At 44.6% G+C, this 21,563-nt stretch overlaps 1 protein-coding gene across 1 annotated transcript in view; it reads left to right on the top strand.

Annotated features, from left to right (window-relative positions):
• The first annotated feature begins 12,957 nt into the window (after nt 1–12,957).
• The window catches only part of TCERG1L (transcription elongation regulator 1 like), a 100,481-nt gene continuing 91,875 nt past the window's right edge, over nt 12,958–21,563 (top strand). The window contains exons 1-3 of the mRNA XM_069863362.1: nt 12,958–13,283; nt 15,308–15,454; nt 16,310–16,490. Coding sequence (XP_069719463.1) covers nt 12,993–13,283; nt 15,308–15,454; nt 16,310–16,490 — 619 coding nt within the window. The 5' untranslated portion in view covers nt 12,958–12,992. The remainder of the gene's footprint in view (nt 13,284–15,307; nt 15,455–16,309; nt 16,491–21,563) is intronic.

Below are 21,563 nucleotides of genomic sequence, written 5' to 3'. Positions count from 1 at the left end.
ATTAGCCTCCCTTAAAGTCCAAGCCTAAAGCAGATAGTTTTCTCCACCACTATCTGTCTTTTTGGAGAAGAAAGGCAAAAGTCTGTTGTTGCGCCAGGGATGGAGTTCTTGTTTGTTTGTTTGTTTGTTTGTTCTGTAATGTAAGAGTTTTCCCTCTAGTCTTAAATTCAAGGTGTCTGGAAAATTAAACTGCTTTACAAGGTCAATCACAAGTCTTTACTGAGTAATAATGGTGATTTTTTTTCTTTTTAATGAGCAATGCTAAGATGGCTAGATGTGTGCTCCTTCCAAAATGCAGCCTTAACTGATTTTTTTTAAGCTGCTTAGAAATTCTCTTCTCTGTCCCTCTATCTCTTTCTATCTTCCCATCTTCTTATAAAAATTTAAGATTATATTCTTTGCACATTAAAATAACCCTTCCTTTTCCTATAGGAGAAGAAAGTAATAATTTGGGATTCTTTCTCAATGACATTTTAGTATGTACTCCTTTAAGGGAGTTAATCTTATAAAACAAAGTTTGTAAAGTGTTATTATAAATGGATGAAAACCGAAGAACATTATTACTTAAATGAAAGGAATTGATTTGAATGTAGTAATGCGTCATTTAATGATAATGATTAGCTATAAATACTTTAGGCCAATAATATTTTTTCTAGGTAAACTGGATATTGATATATGCTTTTGAGATGAGGACTTATAGTGTCATTTTTAGAGCATGTAATGGGTCCTTTTTCCTTAACATATTTAGACAGATAAGGAACAATGGGTACACTAAGATGAATAGGGCAATTGGCTATTGCAGGAATTACCACTGTCTATGACAATAAATGCAGTGGGTATTTATCAGGATACAAGGGCATATGATAACGATTCCAGTTCTTCTGGTGCCAGTTTTGCAACATCAGGTTAAATGGTACATGAACTTTGTGTTTTCACACGGCTGAATTTCAGCCACTGTCAGCTCTCCGAGCAGGGGCAGTGAGAAAATTTAGTTTTGTGAGATCTTCCAAACCAGGAGCTGGTCCTCTGTTAGGAGGATGTTTCTGTGGATGATCTCAAACACAGTTGCGCTCAGTTCATCTCGCAACGCTATGTCTCTGGAGCGGTTTTGCTTCTTTCTACACTTTAGCATCTGCAATGAATCCTTCTGCAAAAGAAGCCAAGTGAAGAAGGTTCTTGATGTCAGTTCATAGCCCGTAGGAAAAGTCATTAAGAGATGAGCTGCTTCACAGACCATTTTGAAAATAGTAGTTCTCACACAAGGCAGATTATTATTCAACAAAATGATTTCTCCAAGCTGCAAACAAAACACAAATTGGGCTTGTGAGATGAATGACACACCGCGAAGAAGCATTAGTTGGGAATGTTGCATTACATCCAACCCAGCTGGAGGAGAGTGTTCTTTTCGTGGAGCCCTCCTTCCCCAGAGCACTGAACAGAGAGAAGAAAGAAGGGATCAGAGGGAGTCTCCAGCTGTAATGAAGGGAAGAAGGCACGAGAGAAAATCATGCTTGCTTCTGCCCTCCGGTATTTGCTTTTAACACTGGAGGTGTTGTCCTCTTCAGTTGAGCAAAACATAAATAAGTTATGATGCTGATAATGCTCAACCCAAAGACAGAAATGCACAGCTTAGAGAGCTCTCTAGAGAGAAAGAGAGCATGCATTTACCTACTGTGGACAGAGATAAAATCAGTCCTTGAAGGATGTTTTTGTTTGGGTTTCTTGAGGTTTTTTTTATTGGCAAAGATTTCAGGGAAATGAAGGCGGAAGATGAACTCCAAAGGCCAGCTAAAGAACAACAACAAACAAACCCAAAAATGTACTTGGTGATTACGAAATCAGTTGAATCAACCTAACCATGTCAGAGGAGTTAAAACAGACCTAAAAACCAAAATTGACACCAGCCTGATCAAATCTCTAAGGCTGGGAAGGAGAGGAGTGACTGCCTGGCAGGGGCCTAGAGAAATATGGGATATGGAATGATCTTCTACAGCCTGATAATGAGTGATAAGAATAATTTTTTGTATTTGCTACTTGAGTCAATGTCATGTAGCGGGATAATACACCAGTAGAAACTGAAAGCAAAAATATATATTACGTTAATTTATTTTCATCTTATTTCTTGTGGTAATTTGCCTATTAAAAAACTAGTAAAAAAGAAACAACAGGATTACTCTACCGCCCTACGTAAACTTTCCCAGTCTTTCCCTGGCACAAAGTGTTGGACAGTTTCTCTCCTTAACTCAGGGGCTGTGAAGTCATGTCCACCTGCATGTGGTTCTCTGCAAGCTAGAAGGAACATCAGTAGCATCTCCAAGCTGAAAATTCACGTTTGGCTGTTTCACAAGATGATTTAATAATTTGTGCAGTTTTTAACATAAATTCCTTCCGAACAAGAAGACTCTTCTTATGAAACAAGAAAATAACCTTTTTTAGTGTTTTAAGCACTCATTTTAAAACAGAAAGCCACAGCCCAGCCAATGTTCATAGAATCATAGAATAACCAGGTTGGAAGAGACCCACCGGATCATCGAGTTCTTCACAACCTGTGTGCAAACAGGGTGATCAATAATTCTCTCTGTCTGCAGGAAATGTAAGAAGCTGCTGGAGAGTTCTAACAAGCAGCTCATCTGCGTCCATCACTATGTTGACCAATTGCTCAACTTTATCAATCATTTTGTTTTGTGCTGGACTGTACCCCGACATGGGTAACTGCATTCTGAGCTGTAGATGGAGCCTCAGGCTTGGGCTCCCCATAGGAAGGAGGGAGGCATTGCAGCTCCTGGACTGTGCTGGTGGACCTGCTGTGCCTGTGCATGGGTGAGTGCAAGTCCTGCTGGCATGGATTCAGAATGGATGCTGGTGTGAGGATGCAGTGGTGCTTGCCCTGGTGGGATGGAGAGGTAGGGCTGGATGTAGGGGCTGTTCTTTGTTTTCTGTGTCTGGTTTGAGGCAGCCGTTCCTGGGCTGGGAACTGAATCCAAGAGAGATAGATGAAGCCTCCTGAGCCCCCTCAGCATCTCCTCCTCTTCCCACTCTCCTGGAGCTCCTCACTGGAGGTGGGGGAAGCCGCAGGCTGTTGCTGCTGTCTGTTGTGTGGTTGCTCTGAACTACACGCCCCAAGTATTTGGGCTCTGACCCTTCCAGGGCATGGGACATAACTGCTGCTCTGATATTGTGGCTACCCAAGACAACAGGGCAGAGTCCTCTCCTAAAACCCAAACTGTCAGGTATGCATATATTTTATCAGCTTACCATGTAGTAGCTGAGAGCTCAGTACTTACCAGGGAAGCTTGGACTGGGTTCTGTTCTTGGCCAGAGGACTTTCAGGCACCAGAGGTTTCTAGCAGACCACAGACCCCTCTTCTCTCAGGCTCGAGTGCCTCCCATGCTCAGCATTGCTGCCTGCTCAGGAGGACAGCAACAGCCGTCTAGCTTGGAGGCAGGAATTTTAATGCAAGCATTTGTTTTTTAGAATGATTTTGTGTTCTACCTAATTCCTAAGTGAACGGCTGAGCACTTTAATATGTATGAAAACCAGACATCTTTTTTTCCAGCCCGAAGCTGCTTACAGAGAAAGGTGGCTCTGCCGCTGCGAGGTGATCCCTGCCTCGCTCACAAACCTACTTGCAGAAGCAGAGAAAGCTCGCTGCACGGGGGGAGGCGAAATGCAGCATCCAGCCCTGCCTGTAGGCTTGCCAGTCACCATCCTGAATTGCAGGAGAATGGACTGCGGGTGGAATAAATGGCCTAAGCTAACAGCCAACTGCAAAGTAAAATCATCCCTGAAATGGGTAATTAGGCAGTGAGCAAAAGTAACCGCAATAAGGAGAGACTGGCAAGCTCTATCCTGAAAGTGCTGCGAAATGCTCTTCTGAGAGCAGCACAGAACCCATTTCAGCTGAGTGACTGAAGAATGATATCGGGGGATTTAATGTTGGAGAAATTAAAGTTGAAGGTTTCCAGATGGAATAATTAGTTCTTGGTATTTTTTTTTCTAGCTTGACACTGATATTTCCACATTTGGTTCCCAAAATGGTTTTGAATAGAAGAACGTGGTCTGGTATGCTGTCTCCAACACTGAATCCAGAATAATAGTGATGTTATTTAAGAGCAATAATCTGGGAAGAGAAATAATTAGGTAATTAAAGTGTGTTAAAGTTACTACAAAGAGGAGAAATCCCATAAACATAAAATTTCTTGGCTGATAAAATGAAGTTTAAAACTTGCAATGAGCTTTGACATAAACATGTTAAGATGGGGAGGTAAACTACATGATTAAGAAGATAAAAACATATATTCATACCTTAGAATAATTTGTAGAAAGTAGAGGTACTAATGATTTTCCACCTTCTGCAGAGCCCAAAGTGCCCATGAGTCACTCTTCCTCCCCTCATATATTTTAAATAACCTGAGTTCAGTGTAACCAACTGTCTCATAATGCTGTCATTGCAATAAGCCTTTCTAAGCAATTTGTGAAAATAGCGTGTGGGCTGATGATAATTAGGTGCCTCAGGAAAAGTCTGTCCTTGGCATGAAACACTACTGTCTCTTCACCAACTGATTCGGTGCTTGTTGTGTACAACAGTAGTATGGTGGGTGGGTGCAGCACCTTTCAAACACTCCCACTTTGCATCCAGAACGTTGGTTTTGGGCACCATGTCTGCACCCAAAAACCTCCTCCCTGTATGCTGTGTGACATGACCATTGTTTGAAGACCAGCAGTCACTGTGCATGCTGGAAACAGCAGCTCCAAGACAGAAAACTGTCCTGTGGGTAGATTCAAAGACTTTCTGCAAGACACAATGTGATTGTTTCCAGCCCACTGCAAAGCTGACCACACTTGTTCTCAGCATTGCCCGCATTTCAGAGCTGTTGCTATTGTTCCTGCTATTTCTAAGGTTCACTGCTGAGTTTGAACAGAGCAGGTTTCAGGAAGGCTCTTACGACTATCAGATAAACCATGGGGCTGCTCTGCTGTCTGTTGTCTTATAGGTTAATGCAGTGTTGCTCCTGTGTCTTTTCTGGAAAACTGATCTTTTTTAAACTGGAGATTAAGCAATAACAAACGCTTGTTTAGGACTGTAAGAACAGATATCAAGGCTTCTTCCAACTTCCATGCAAACCACAGTGTTAAAATGTGGAGTGGTCTACAGCAGTGAGGATAATTTTTTATCTGTCTGAGATGAAATGCAACTTGTTTTTGAGAGAAAATAAAAAAAGTCACTGAGTATGTGACAGACTTGCTGGACTGCAATATCTTCTGCCTGCCACGCTAGTGCTGTGAAGAGTGTTCAGAGTTGATTACTGCTCTTCACCTTTTATTGATAAAATAGCTACTAGTGGGCACTAAAAAATAGTGAATCTTTATACTGTGAAGACTACAGTTAGTCTTTTAACAAGGGAGTTCATCTGATTATCCATCAAGGATCTTTTTAGAGTAGTAGGTAGATGTGAGATGACACCATCTGTTGTTTGTTGGTTTGCAATCCACAGCTTTTTGATCAGCTAGATGTTTTGAGCTTATCGCATATTTTGCTGAAATTCATGAAACAGTTAAATTCTAAGCAAGTTCTTGTGAGTGAGTTCATTGATCTGACTTCACTAAGAACCTGGAATGTTCAAAACTTCTTCCCAGCTACCTAAAGTATTTGAAATGCATGCAAGATGTGGTGATGCACAGGACCAGATCTCCAGGCTTTCAGGCTTGGTGGCTGAAGAATATAAATCAGGAAAGCATTCCACTTTTGAAAAGTTAAAAATAAAACATCCTTACTGATTTTCTCCTGAGGTGTACCAGCTGCAATCCAACATCTTCTCTTCAAACCCTCAATGCTAAGCATGTGCCTCACTACTCTGGAGAACTAAGAAGATGCAAATGTGATTCAGAGAAGTCTACCTTTCTGCAACGTATCTCCTTCGAGATCTACAGAGTCCTTCCAGACAATCTGTAGGCTCAAAAACATGGTAGGGAATGAGGAAATTAATCTCTTTCTGCTAGTGGTCAGCAATGCTAACTGGGAATATCTTTTATGGAAACCCCTTAGAGCCCTCCTTGAGCATGCGGACCAGTGCTGTGTCAACATATTTGCCTCAGAAATGCTTGTACTTAAGGGAAGGTGACCACAGGTGGCTGGGAGGGAGCTCCTCCCTCATAACCATTCCCTGACATTGGGGAGAATATCCTTTCCCTTCCTATAATGTTTTGCCTAAACCAGCTACTGCACTTCCAAACTCCACAAACAGACGTGGTGCTTGAGGGCAGCATCACTGCCCTGACTGTATTACACAAATTCCAGATGCATATTGAGGATTCCTTTCTTACGGGTTTTAGCCATCCTCACCACACCTGTCTGGATGTACAGGGAAGACGGGTGGATGCATCTAGGGATTGCTTGGTCCCAAACTAGCATGGAAGCCTTTTGGGATGGTTTAAAAGGTTTAAAGTAAGTTGTGTGTGTTCTCAAGAGTGCTCTGGGACAAAGGGTGGCCAGAGGTAGATACCTTTATCTTAGAAGTTTTCTATCCTTCTGCCACTGCGGAGTGGAAGCAGGAATGGCTACCAGAGGGTTAAAATTCCACCAGAGATGTATTCCATCCAATTAGTTAAAAAGCAAATCTTGCCTCAAATGACTATGCTCTTTACTTTTCAATTCAAAAGGGAAATGTTTCCAGCAACTTAGTATCTTGTGTGAGCATACAAAATATGCCATTTTTTAAAATATTTTTCTTGATTTGAACGCCTTTCTGTTTCTTTTCTTAGCTGCCTGAATTGATCTTCCTATATGCAAAACTCTGCAGAGCTTTACTCTGGACTATGTGTAAGTTGCTCTGTTTTTAAATAAAAAAGGCAAGCTTGACTTCTGCATCCAACACGATTAGAATAAATTGGGGATTTTAGCATATGGGTCTAGTTGCCCCAGCAGTCCTGGCAGGAGATGTTTGCCTGTTTCCTCTGTGCTCCTGTTTTCAGTTGACCATGGTCAACAGAAGGGCAGCAGTCTCTCATTAGTTTTTCCTACCCATATAACCAGAGTTTGAAATTTTTTTATCAGTAACTCCATCTTTGTATAAAAAAGCCCTTAAGAATATTGTATAAGAAATCAGAAAACAAAATTATTGAAGTATAATGGAAAGAAAATTAATATTTTACAGCTTAACTTGTATTAGTCATCTTTACGCAAGCATGTCCTTCTCTGATAGCTGCTCAAACCGCCATTGGGTTAATCGAGCACCCAACAAGGTGAAAATTAGCCGTAATCTTCTGGTGGGCCATCAAAAAACCTGAAGGCTGGCAAGTTTGAAGATAGAATGAAAAAGGAGCAAATGGCAAAATTGGAAATGGAGAAGTGTCAATGACAGAGCATCTCCAGAGATCCCCAGCAGCATTAACAGGACTTGCTTCATCCGCACCAGCAGAAGGTGTTGATGTCACCCGTTTCCCCACTCAGAGACCATTTTCTGTGCTCACCTTCTTGTAAGTTATAAACCAGCCACACTCTCAGGTTGGCGGAGAGCTGTGCCGACATGTAGGACAGATCCTGGGGTGACAGGACCATCTGCAAAGCCTCAGCTGCTCTGTCGGGTCTCCAGCCCATGGCCAAATCCTGCTTCTTGCTCTTCCACCGCTCATTCTCACATTGGCTCTTTGCAGTATCTATAAGCTCTTAATCCGGGGCAGGTTAAGTGGGGAGATCCCTTCATTTAGATGATCTGTTTGTATTTTCCTGAAGTGTTCCCCTTGTTTAACCACTCTTCTCTGCGGTTCATCTTCTTAATTCTCCTTGTGTGACTCCAGTTGCAGTTCAGGGTGTCCTCTGTGTACTCAGTGGTGCTCGCCTGACTGCCTGGCCAGTTTTGCCATGGATCACCTCCTGGCAGAGAGGCCTTAGGGGGAGCCAGGTGTCTTAAGGCAAGTCTCACCTCCCCCTTTTCCCCTGGAAAAGGGCTTCGAAGAAGGCTGAAGTTATGAGCCACGCATGTTGTCCTCAAATGATTTTTATTGCATTGAGGCAACTATTAATTTGACTTTTATTTCTGTGATTTCTCTTAATGGGGTTGAAATGCTGCTCATGGAAATCAATGGAATTTAGTAAAGATCAGATAAGAGATTGAGTATTTCGCATTACAGGAATAGAAACAAAATGTCATTCTACTTCAGGATTTTTCAGTTGATGTGTTTGCCTTGGGGACTCTGTTCAGTGCTGGGCTGTCTTGTGCTCTGAGGAGTGGTGGAATCTGCTCCACTATCCACCACTCACACATACTGCGTACCTCCTTCTCGACACAGCCACTGGCAGCGAAATCACACGAGAACCTGACTGGTTTAGACATCAGGTTTTAATCCCTATATCCAGGTATAGAGGGACTGCTGCTTGGTTCACATAATTTCCAAAAATGGGGATTTGCCAAAGCTTCAGATGAGTTGCAGAGGAGAATAAAAATAGCATCTTTGATTCTGCTAGTTAGAATAAAAGATGTAGGAACAACCAATGCTCATGCTACAGATGATATGCTGATTGCTAGCTGGACTCAACCTCATTTCCTTTTGTAGCATGTTATGTGCATGATGGTTTTATTAGATACATTTCTGAAATACCTGCTGTTTACCACTGTTGGAAACAAATGACTAATGCAGCAGATAAGGATTAACCTGAGGGACAGACTATTAGTCTGTGTTGTTATGAGAAAACTCAACAGAATAATCGCCTAGACAGGTCATCTGTTTGGCCAGATATTTTGACAGCTCTTCTTGGAAAGGAATAAGAGCTCCTCGTGTGGGGTTCCCAATTGCTGCTATGGAGGAGTAAAGCAGGTGGTTTAGTACCGCAAAAGAAAAATCTGCTTGTGTTCACGCTTACTTTTGCACACTGCGTGAGACGCCCAGAGACGGCAGAGAAGATTCTTTCTTCACGCTCCAGCCCCTTCGCACACTATGAAATGAACAGTTTAACCTGAGAGGCAGATGCTAGCAAAGATAGCTTCAAACCTCATTCCCTGCGACTCTGAGATTTCATAGAAATAGGGAGGAATTTATTTATTGGGAATTTGCTGAAGCATGTAATTCTGCCAAGATTCCGGTCAGCTATCAACTACAGGGAACTTCAGCACGTTCAAATATACATGGCTACAAATATATCTGTCTAGAAGGGTTCCACATAATGTCGTCTTGATCATAGTACAGGATACTGTTCTGTTCATGTGTGTCATAGCAAATTAAATTTATCCCTATAGGCAGCTACTGTGCTACAAAGGAGACTTACATCACCTGTTCTGTAAAACAGGCTAGTCATTGCCTGATATTGTCTTACAAGGCAACATTGGCATGAAGAAAGGTGATTAATAATGTCCTCACAAAGAAAAGTCTGTAGGTTAGGTATTAATGAAAGGGATCCCTTTTTGATGGTTTAGAGCTCTTTTTCAGACTTAAAAATGAAGAGGATAGATCTAAACCTTTTATTTCAGTGCTAAATTGGCTTTTTGGCTACATAAAGTGTACTTTGTGGCATATAAGGTCTAATGTGTGCTTCAGAGAGGAAACAGATTAACTGTCTCAGGTACGTTTTTTTTCTCTAAAGCTCTTCCAAGTTGAAGTTGCAATAGTGGGAAAAAGTTATGCTCCACACACCCCTCTTCTATTTTACTGTGGCTTTTCTATTAACCCTCCCTTTTGTCATGAAAAGTGAAAACCAACCACCCCTTGCTGACATGTCAGGTTTCCCCAGTTTGAAGACCCAGACCCATGTTGCTTCTCGTTTAAACGCAAGGGCATCCCTCCAGCATTTCCATTATGGAAAACACTACAAGGACTGGGCAGGAGGAGGACGCATTCAAGGCAGTTCCTGACCAGAATGAATCAAGAGACTGTGTATGGTTTGGAGATCGTAGAAGTGGTTGATGGTAAACAGCATTAGGGATGCTGCTTCATCCTTTAGGGGAGGCCACGCCATGCCCTGAAGATGACCGTGATGCAGATCTTGTGCTTAAGAGCACGGGATGTAAGTCCTTGTTCACTTTGTAAAGAGCGGCTTCAGAGCCAGAGAGCGCCCAGCCACCACCCAGGGCTCTGCAGGGGTGAGCAGAATCTGTCCTCTCTCTCCAGGTCCCACAGTGTGTGGCTTGTTCCCAGTAATGGCAATAGCTGCCTGGGTGCTCACTGTGGGCTTGGCTTCATCTCTGCGCTGACGCTGGACTCGGCATCACTGCCACTCACTGGGCTGGCTGGGAAAAGCAGAGCTCCAGCAGTGTACATCACCTATTTCTGGTGGGTGATACGGCCCCTCGCTCCTGCTGGCATCTGCCTGCAAGCTGCAGCATGGGAGCACTGAGCTTGGACCACAATGTGTATGGACTCCTTATCAACCCGCTGCACAAACAGCCTGCGAAGCACTCAAACGCTTCCCCAGCTCCAGGGAGGAAGGGTACAATAATTCTGTTACTATTTATTAAACTGTAGGAAAAGGAAGCCTAAGCCAAAAAAGCAGCTGATGCCTGAGTGAGCATCCTTCAGCCAGGCTACAACACAGCTGTCTATCAGATGAAAATCTCTCCTCTGACCCCCACTGACGTGAGACAGCTGATACTTTCTGAAGCCACAGTACATATACGGACTTTCCTAGCTAATAATCAAAGAATCATAGACTATTGGAAACTGGAAGGGACCCCATGAGATCATCAAGTCCAACTCCCTGCTCCTTGCAGGACTGCCCAAAGCTAAACCATGATTAAGAGCATCATTAGACACTAAACAAGTTGCTGAACTTCTTTGATTTTTTTCAACGTTTTTCCTCCCCAAAATAACTCTTCAGGCACTAATAAAAAGAAAATGTTCTGTATTGCTGTTATTTTCAGTATTTTACAGATAAACTATTGCATATACATCAGACTACTCAAGCATGTTTGGTAGGAAACAACCCTTTTCCCCTCCTTTTTGTTGTTGTTGTGTTTCTGTTTCTGTTTCTCTGCTCACTTACAATTACCAGAAAGTGATTTTTGAGTTTTATAAATAGTCAAGCAGTAAAACATTTAGATGTGATCTTCCCTTTATCTGATTCCAGTCACTTCATAGATTACTCAAGTTTGTATTTCCCAGTATCTTTCTGAGGGTAATTGTAAGCAATATATTTCCCTGAAATTGTGTTTATCCACAGATCATAATAATTTGATTTCAAAATTTCTTGGGAATTACCTTCACTAAGGTTATTCAGTGCCAGGGGAGATCCAATTCCCTTGCAGACCAAATAAAATTAGAGAGGCTGAGAAGAGAAGATTAAATTCAGAGACCTTTGACTTTCTTCTGTGCAGTTTTAAGAAGCCCCTGGTTTGCCTGTATACAGCTGTGTGATTCTGATGGAGTAAGTTTTCCTTTATGCTCTGACACTCTGAGACTGTGGTGATTTACAAACTGGGAGCCGGTGCAGCTGGATATTTGCCTTTTCTCACCGGGCAGCACTTGTGCTACTATGATGGAGAGCTGGAGAATGCTGGTGGTTGGGCAGGGAAATGTAAACAATGATTTTTAACCGTAAAGTTGAAGCGTTCATGTGTTCTGTGAACCTAGGCTCAGCCTATTTTACTGTTATTCATTCCTTTAATTTTTTTGCCGGAGAAGCTGGAAGCTGTGATGCCATCAGCAGCTAGGAGAGGCTTGCTCAGCTCCTCTTTCCTCCCAGCCATGGAAAGCAGGGAGAAGACAGGAGAAACAAGCCTACAGGTTACAAGCAAAGGATTTGCTTGCCCTGGGGACCACTTGAGCCCAGAAGGGAGCTGCTCTGGGGCATTTGCATAGGTCGTTTTCCCTCAGATCATTACATGAAGTATGATGACTCACTCCTTGCTGCTAAAGGTCACGGATGACCAAGGGTCAGAAGGCTTAAGCTTTAATGAGGAGCTCTCAGTGGCTTCTTCCAGGGCATGGCAGAAGCAGCGGGGATGCCTGGCATGTCCCAGGCACTAGGACTGTGGGCACCTTCGCAGCAGCACTTACAGAGGTCAATGAGCTGGGGTTGTTTAGCTGGAGAAGAGGAGGCTGAGGGGAGACCTCATTGCTCTCTACAACTACCTGAAAGGAGGTTGTAGAGAGGAGGGAGCTGGCCTCTTCTCCCAAGTGACGGGGACAGGACGAGAGGCAATGGCCTCAAGCTCCGCCAGGGGAGGTTTAGACTGAACATTAGGAAAAAAAATTCACAGAAAAGATCATTGGGCACTGGCAGAGGCTGCCCAGGGAGGTGGTTGAGTCCCCTTCCCTGGAGGTGTTTAAGTGATGGGTGGATGAGGCGCTGAGGGGCAGGGTTTAGTGTTTGATAGGAATGGTTGGACTCTATGATCCGGTGGGTCTCTTCCAACCTGGTGATTCTATGATGCGCCGGGCACCTGCTTCCCAAAGCAGCAATGGCAAGGGGCTCATCCTCCCCTGCCTGCGAGCAAGTTTCTGTCTATAATGCTTTTATTTCTGCTGCAGACAGGAGAAGGGCCTCACCGGAGGGGTGCCCATGGGTTCCCACGCCTGCTGCCGGTGTCCCTGGAGAAGATCTCCCTGGGGAAAGGCTCCCGGGGAGGCTGCCGAGGCTCCGCGGTGCCGCGTCTCCCCGCCTCGACGCCTGGTCCTCCCGGCGCCCCTCTCTCCCGGCTCGGAGCCGCGGAGCCTGCGCTCCCCCACGAAAGCAGGAGAGACGATTCCCCGCAGCCAGGCGCCGGCGACAGAACCTTAACGCGGTGCGATGAGATGCTCAAAAGCCTTTCCCCTCCTCCGATCCCCGCGCCGCTCCCCCGCCGTGGGGCTGAGGGGGGGAGGGAGGGGGAGGGAGGTGAGGGGGATGCCCGGAGGCAGCCCAGCCCGACTCCCGGGCGCTTCCCACCCCTCTCCCCGCCTCCCCGCGCTCCCGCCCCGCTCGGGCGGAGCCTGCCGGCGGCGCCCCGCCGCGAACTGGAGTTTATCACTCGGCGCCGGTGCGCGGAGCTGCCCGGCTCCGCCGCTGCCCGTGCCATGTAGGATGCTGCCGGCTCCCGCGGCCAAGCGGCCGCCTCCCCTGCTCTGGCCGCCGCCGGCCGCCGAGCCCCCGGCTCTGCCTTGGGCTTGGGTGGTCCCGGGGCTCATCAGGGTCGGCGGCGCCGCCGGGGCTGCTGCTGCTCCCCCTCCTCCTCCTCCTCCTCCTCCGCCGCCGCCGCTGCTGCTGCCGCCGCCGCCGCCCCCCCCCCACGCCGCCCTGGGCTGGCGCGTCCCCTGCGAGCCGCTCCTGCCGCTCCTCGCCGACCAGCGCGCCGCCGCGCTCCTCCCCGGGCAGGTAAGGGGCCGCGCGGCACCGAGTCCCGCGTCGCCGCTGCCCGTCGGGAGCGTCTGCGGGACGGAGCCGCCCGGGGCAGCGGGGGCAGCGCGGGGGAGAGGAGGCTTGCTAGGTTGGAAAAGACCTCTAGGATCGTCGGGTCCAACCGCTCCTGTCTGCCGCTAAACCGTGTCCCTGAGCATCTCGTCTCCCCATCTTTTAAACACCTCCGGGGATGGGGACTCAACCACCTGCCTGGGCAGCCTCAGCCAGCACCCGATGACCCTTTCGGTGAAAATTTCTTTCCTGATATCCACTCTGAACCTCCCCTGGCGGAGCTTGAGGCCATTCCCTCTCGTCTTGTCCCCTGTCACTTGGGAGAAGAGCCCAGCTCCTTCCTCTCCACAACCTCCTTTCAGGTAGTTGTAGAGAGCAATGAGGTCTCCCCTCAGCCTCCTCTTCTCCAGGCTAAACAACCCCAGCTCTCTCAGCTGCTCCTCGTTCTCCAGCCCCCTCACCAGCGCCGTTGCTCTTCCCTGGACTCGCTCCAGAGCCTCAACATCCTTCTTGTGGTGAGGGGCCCAGAACTGAACACAGGATTCGAGGAGCGGCCTCACCAGTGCCGAGTACAGAGGGAGAATAACCTCCCTGGACCTGCTGGTCACACCGTCTCTGATCCAAGCCAAGATGCCATTGGCCTTCTTGGCCACCTGGGCCACTGCTGGCTCATGTTCAGTCGCTGTCAACCAACACCCCCAGGTCCCTCTCCTCCGGGCAGCTCTCCAGCCAGACTTCTCCTAGTCGGTAGCTGCACAGGGTTGTTGTGCCCCAAGTGCAGGACCCGGCGCTTGGCCTCGTTAAACCTCATCCCACTGGTCTCTGCTCAGCGGTCCAGCCTGTTCAGGTCCCTTTGGAGCCTCCCTGCTCTCCGGCAGATCCACGCTCCCTCCCAGCTCAGTGCGACCCCGCCCCGCTCTGCAGCCTCTGTCCCGGGGTCCCTGTCCCGGGCTGTCCCCGCGGCTCGGCCCCCGGGGCAGAAGGGCTGGCAGAGGGGCTGCTGCTCTCTCCGGGGAGGCTCATCCCCATCACCCGTTAAGCGGCGGCTGCAGGGCGCGTTCTCTGCAGAAAAGAGACCAGAAACGGGGAAATTCTCTAATACTGCTCGCCCATTCGCGTGTGATGTCGGCTGCTTCTGGTTTTCTGAATATTTATAAAGGCTAAAGTTTTGAATCGTGTCGCTTGAGCCAATCTGTCTCACCAGCGCTTTCCCTGATGACTATTTCAATTATTAATTGCTGTCGTAAGGCTGCTTGCGTTTTGGCTGGAGCGTTTGTCCTGTTACGGTGGAGGCGTTGGAAGCTGCACTTGTATTTTTTCCTTGTCTTTATATATATTTTTTTTTCAAGAAAGAAGTAACAATACAACAGAGATTTGAGCACAGTAGTATCCACTTATTTCTTGAGAAGATTTCCAGCCTTTTCGAGCATGAGCGTCTCTTGTGGCTTGGGAGCAGAGTGAGTGGGAGGGAGAAAATAGGTAGTGCTGTGTCTAATGAAACAGTAACATCAATTATTCCCCCGTGTGAGACCACTTAAATAAATTGCAGAGGTGGTTTCACCATGGGAATCTATTTGCCAAATGAATTTAAGTTAAGAGAAAATACTTTTCCTGTATTTCCTTTGGTCCTTGCTGTCCTTAAGACAAATTTTAAAAACAGTTTCTAGTGATGTTTTTGTTTCAGATGTGAGATTCTGTTTGAGTAGGGAGACACCAAGCTTCCCTGGCGACTAGCAGCCATTAGCCAAGTATTGCTTTTTTGCTAGGCTACTGATTTGTGGCTTTTAAAAGTAGTTTATAATGTCTGTGCTATGTATCCCTCACTGTATAATGCCTAAAAACCCCACAAAAGGTTGTTGGACTGAAAAGACAAGTTTGAAATTTTCAGTACTCGTCTTTTATGTAATTAGGAAATTGTGAAAAGCATCAGTTTACTCAGGGTAAAACAATTTTGTGAACTTTTCTTCCTTTTTTTTTTTTTCCCCTAGTGGATATTTGGGGCTCATTCTCCGCTCATAGGATTTTCACCTTCTTCAAGCGTGGAATTTGTTCCTGTTTTACCACCTGTGTACGCATCTACAGTTCCGCCTCATGCTAGGAAAAACTGGATCGATAAAAGGCTACCAAGCTGCAAAGTAAGTCTGATCTTGCTCTGCTGAAGTATTTTTAAGGCTGACGTATTTAAAGTATATAAGCTGAAAAACGGGATGGGTTTTGTGAATTGTGAAGGCGTGTGAAAGGTCAGTAGTTTGTTAGGCAAAACCTCACGGAGGAGGAGTGTTGTAAGGGATGGTTACTGGAGGAGTCTAATTCAGCAGTTATACACGTTCACTTTTCTGAAGCTATAAAAAGACTAAAGTATGTTTACTATCTGCATTACTTTGGCTAGAATGTTTTAGTTTTACTGTGGGATGCGATTATGGAAGTTTTCCACTTTCCCATTCTTCTTGGTACTTCCACTGGTTTTTCCCCAAAAGGGATGCTGCTGTACAGCACTGGCAGTGGTGGAATCGCCATGAATGCTGCCATGACCCACGCATCAGTGTCATTCGCGGTCCTGCACCCCCAGCCTGCTCACAGTTACCTACATCTGTACATTTATGTACTTGAATAATTAAAATGCGGCTTTATCCCATTTCCTTCCCTCACCCTGATCTTCCCTATTCTGAAGGCACGGACATCTCTGAATTGCAGATGGGCTTGTTCTGGAGTAGCTATGTCTGGGACATGATTGCCTTCAGCTATTATTTTCTTTTTGTGATGCTGCATGAGTTGATTAGTTGTGTTAAAAGCTGGTTAGTTTTTAAATCATCAGCTAAACTCAGCCTGCAACATTTATGGAGCAGAAATTAACCTATTTTTGCATTTTTTCCTTGAATTGAGACGCCATCTGTATTGTAATAGTGACTTAAAGACACTTTATTCTTACTTCTATTTCAGAGTTCTGTGTCTCAAATCTTAGCATTCTTTTATTTATTTATGTTGGACAGATATACTTGAATAATGCATTTGCTCTGGATTCAGCGTGGATACATCCTGAGGAATCAAGACTGTTCCAGGGAAATGAGAAACCTCTGTTAATGACAAATCAAGTAGCTATGACTATAGCCAGGCCAGCTGCTGCCTCCAGGCCTCTTCCCACAGTAGTGTTGGCACCCCAGCTAATACCAGGTCAGTGGGATATAAATAATTACTTACCGTTGTTGTTGTTTTTTTTTAAATGGATCTTCTGAAAGATGTCTAAGCCATTTACTAAAGTAACAGTTTCATTCCATTCAGCTGAAAATCTCTTGCTTGATCTGAACCTTGATGGTAAAGTGCATTTTATCCTCTAAATTACTTTTAAAGAATGAAAAGACCTTGTATGTTTATAGAATATTGTAACAGATTATTCCATAACTGGTTGTCAGCTTCTGGAATGAAGGGGCCAGCCACTCTGAGCATTCTTGTTTTTTATTCAGACAAGAATATTCTGATGCAGTTAATGTAGAATTCTCCTGTTAGGTGCTAATTTTAAGAATTTGGTGTGATCTGTGTAGACAGCTATCAGTAGACAGGAGGAGTTGATCCATCATCTCATTAAGACTCAGTTACGCACAGTGTTATTTGTGAAATAAATTCCATTAATCTGCATAATTTGGGTACATTGCAGCTGTTAACAGAAGAGGTAAGCTACTTGAAAAAGGCCAGAAAATACATTACAGGAAAGCTCAATCTATTTTGGTGCTACAGTAATAATTTGAAATAGCAGTTGTCTTGTTGCATTTTACTTCTTAACCTTTTCTGTTCATGTTTAAGCCCCTAAAATATATGCTTAAATTCAGAATCGGGATATTCTTAATGGCTTGATGTCATTGTTTCTTCCTTTCTTAGATCGAAGGTAATGTCCATGTGGTTGACAGCAGAGCCCCTCTTTGCCCTATAAAGTACTACTTACTTTGCAGCCACGTAGCACACAGGAAGTTTTCTTGTATTTTGCCAGTAATGCAGATTCAATGGGAGTGTGCTGGAAGAGTTCCTTACTGTTTGGGTTCACTTGCCAGACTGATTAATTAGCAGTGAATATTGTTCTGTATTGAAACATGTTGAACCACTCAAATCGGTTCCGTATTTTGATGTTTTAGCAATCCGTTGCAGTAAGCTGCCTTCTCCTGCCAGAACCGCCCGATGCTCAACTGGAATGCTGCTCAGCAGTGCTCGGAAATGAGAATGCCACGGGCGGAACCCCATTATATTGATGCATTCCTCCCAGGATGCCAGGGGGAATAGTTGAGCAGTGTTCCCAGACAGGATGCGTTGTTTGAAGTGTTGTTCCTAAGGTCAGGCACAATGGTGAGGGAAAAGTTCTGTGCAGGGGACCGACGACCCATTTTTTTGTTTGTGTGTAAAATATTTCAATATTTTAAACATTCGTAAACGTTTTTTTATCGCATACAACATTTCAGACATAAAGCAGGAGTGTGCCTGGCAACAGGTTAGGGAAGCGTGCCTGGCAGAACAGGGGCATTCCCAGCCTGATGCCATGTTTGTAGTCTGCAAGTAGTACAGAGAAAAGATGATTTTTCTCCCCCCTGGACAATATGTGCACACGCAAGCCTCTTTTCACAGGAAATCTTCAGCTGGATCCAACTTTTCCTCTGGCAGAATGCTCAGCATTGTCTTCCACCTCTTCAGAAACCCCCTGAGCTGCTATTTGTGTGAGAGAGGTGCACAAATGACCCCCAGCCATCTTTCTCAAATCTGCCCACTCCTCTTTAAATCTTATTTCTGATTGATGCGATCAGTGTTAACCCCAAAAGATGGGATTATGAAAAAACTCTTGTGCTGAGAAGCCTGCACGGTGGTGGCGTTACTGCAGGATAGCAATATCGGTGCCCTATGGCCATAATCAGAAGCTGCTTCTAGGAAGTGTTATGGTAGGTCTTGAAGTATTTCCTATATAATCTTTACACTTAATATAGGGAGTAATAAAAACACCGAGAGCAAATTGCTTAGTTAAGTGGTTTAAACTGAGAAGTTAATAAGCTTTTTGCAGGCTGTGTGGCTGTATTCATTTTGAAAGCCTGTCTTACAGCAGGTTTGCCTTCTACCAGTTATTGGTAATGATATAATTGTTTTCTCAATGTATCAGCAATGTCACAAAGATAAAGGAATGAGGTATTGGAGTTTGGTGAATTATAATGCACATAATTTAACAGCTGCAAGCTCCAGCTACTAGAAGGTGTTATTTTCTGTAAGAAAAGGAAGTAGCTATTATTCTCACACATATTATAAAATGTGAATTTATGTACTTAGCGTTTTGTGCATCTAAACCGAATACTGGCATTATATTTTCCCACCTAGTAATGATGGCATGTTTTATGTCTACTGGGTGCTACAATTGTTGTGAGGAAGGCAGCGTCTAGATGATTTTGCAGAGAAAGGACTAATATTTTCGTCCCCTGCATTGTGCTCTCTGCTGTGTGGATGAAGTCATGGCTGGCTTGGTTCTGAGTTAGGTGTGCCTGACTCCATGATCCGGTGGGTCTCTTCCAACCTGGTGATTCTATGATTCTGTTCAATCTATGCATTCCGCACATTCTTGTGTTCAGTGGCTACTGGATGTGGGATGAAGGACCACCCACAAGACCCTTTGGTGCCACCCACTACATGAAAGCTGTAGCCCTCTGGTACGTGGTGTTCATTGGTTTTATTGTTATTGATGCTATTTGAAATGTTTGAAGGTACCTTCTTGCAGTTTGGCATTTCTGCCTCTCAAGAGCATCACCGATAGTGGTTCCTTGGAAAGGGTGTGTTCTTATTGGTGTGTTCAAGAAGGTTTTCCCATGAAATCTTGGAGAAAAAGCCTTTCATCCAGCCTCCTGTGAGGGAGGGAGCAGGAGACACGGATGGAAGTGTGTTGTCATCTCTTCAAGAAGCAAAGTGTCCCAGAAGTGCTGCATCAGCCGCCCGTGTGAGAGTGCCAAGCTGAGACCACCCGAGCAGAGCCCGCAGCAGGCTGCTGCTCCAGCAGTGGCTGGGTGGTGAGGGGACTGAAGGAAGTCCCCACCGATGTCAACAGTTCAGTGGTTTTGTTCAGTTGAGAATGGTGGCTTTCAGCTTATAGCCCTTGAAATCTGTGCTTGCCTTCTGCTTGCTCGAGGGTGACTAAAATGCAAGGTTAGTGAGTCAATGTCTGCTCTAGTTGTTTGTGTGGTCCCACATTGCCCAGGCTCCAGTGATTGCAGGGACTGAAAGCTTCCTGGCTCTCTTGGATATGCCAGTGTGATGCTAAACCCAGCAGTATGTGGGCTCTCTGGTACAACCAGTTACACGGTGTCATTACTGGGCTCTTTACTGGGTACTGTAATATTCTACAGCTCATTTCAGGGTATTGTGCTCTGAGCAGGTCATCTGCATGAAGACTGAGGAGTTCTGTAGGGAGACCCTCAGCCTAATGGGAATGGTTGGACTGTAGGGAGACCCTCAGCCATGATGGGAATGGTTGGACTCGATGATCCAGTAGGTCCTTTCCAACCTAGTGATTTTATGATTCTATGATTCAGCCCATTATAAGGAATTCCTATCCACACTTGAACCAGGTCTTGGCCACAATCAGTTCTACAAGTGCGTAGAAATGAAAGTTGCTTCTGTACCTCTTGCCAATCCCTTACCGAACAGGTACCCTCAAGAGATTCTAGGAGTTGAAGTTGGGGGCAGTTGCTCAGCTTCAGTTTGGAGACCTGCATAACAGTTAAAATAGAGAGTATATAGTACAGTAGCTTTGGCTGGGTTGTTGGGTAAATGGAGCCTGGAGGCTGCCTTCTGCGTTTCCACTCAGAGTGAAGTAAAATCTAGCACCTGAACATCTTTTTTTTTCCTTTTGACATGTCTGACAGTACTCGAGTGGATTGTTTTTTAAAATTTATTTTATTTTGTTTTACACTTTTCAAAACAAATTAAATTTTCTTACTGATCTTGAATGTGGCAGTGGCCCTGGTACCATGGTTCACTTCAGGAATAGCTGCTTAAGGTGTATGCAGATGAAAGCTTGATGACAAACACTTGTGTTCTTGGAGGTCTCCTTCAGGGAGCCTTGTCAGAGCTGTGAACACTGGGAGGAGACATTGAACAGGTGAAAGCCTTTTAATGGTTTTCATCTTTAACAAAATGCTCAGAGTATTGTTTTTATTGTTAGTGGTGGCAATCTAACCTGGAATGAAGACTCTTAGTGTTTTTCTGTGTCAGAAGAAAATAGTCATCTTAAATCAGATGTTTTCTTTTTTTTTTTATGGGATGATTTTCAGTAGAAAATATTTTGTGCTAAGTCAAGTCTTTGTTCCTGCCTCTACATTTCCACAGCATCCCTTTGTTGAAAAGCAATCGTTTTCCTCTTTCATACATTGGCACTGAAATCAGAAATACCAGAAAGAAGAGTTCATGTATATTCTTTCATGAAATTGCTTTAGCATTACTGATCCTATGTAGATAACAATTTTGATCCTTCCTTTTAGTGTCCTTTTCTTTCTTTGAATCCTTTTTCAGAACTGATCTAATATTTTTTGTCGGAAGCGTCAGTATTAGATGTACAGATACAGTTTTCTAGGTAATTTCAGTTTAAATTTCAGACATTACAAATCTATGGAGGAATGTATTTGCTTTGTGTTAAATTTGGGTTCCATTCTTTTATGCTTTTTCACAATTTTGAAATACATGACACAGGACCTCCAACCCTTTGTATTTCTCAAACACAATCTTTGTATCCGAGGCACGTCAATATATGTAAGTAGTCAGGTTTTGGGTCTCTCAAATTGGATTCTCTTTTATTTACTGTGCATGTGCTAGGGCTCCCTGTTTGTAAAACAAGAATAGCACCGCAGGAACCTGAATATCCCTGAAATGCCATGAAAACCCTCTTTGTTTGTGGAGCATTCAGGCACTGCAGAGACGAACACTTTATTAAGTCTCTGTGTGTGCTTGACTTTAATTGTAGCTGTTGAGAACTTCTTGTTTTGCTTAAGTTTGTGCTTTTTTGATGCTTTTTGTGAAAAGTGAAAACATTATCCCAGTTAAATTTAATTTTTTCCACTTCAATTGCAGAAATAAAAGTACTTGTAATATTTTCATGGGAAAGGCTCATAGTTCTGATCCATAATATTGTCCTACCTGGCTCCAAGACCTCATTATAAAGAAATTCAGATCTTCCAGTACCTTGCAGAGGCTGTTCATGTTTGTGAGGAGCCAGGTTTTTTTATTTATTGCATA

The sequence above is a fragment of the Phaenicophaeus curvirostris genome, chromosome 9, assembly GCF_032191515.1.
Source record: "Phaenicophaeus curvirostris isolate KB17595 chromosome 9, BPBGC_Pcur_1.0, whole genome shotgun sequence".
Classification (NCBI taxonomy): domain Eukaryota; kingdom Metazoa; phylum Chordata; class Aves; order Cuculiformes; family Cuculidae; genus Phaenicophaeus; species Phaenicophaeus curvirostris.
The sequence above is the reverse complement of the archived record's forward strand: the minus strand, read 5'-3'. Positions and strand labels throughout refer to the sequence as shown.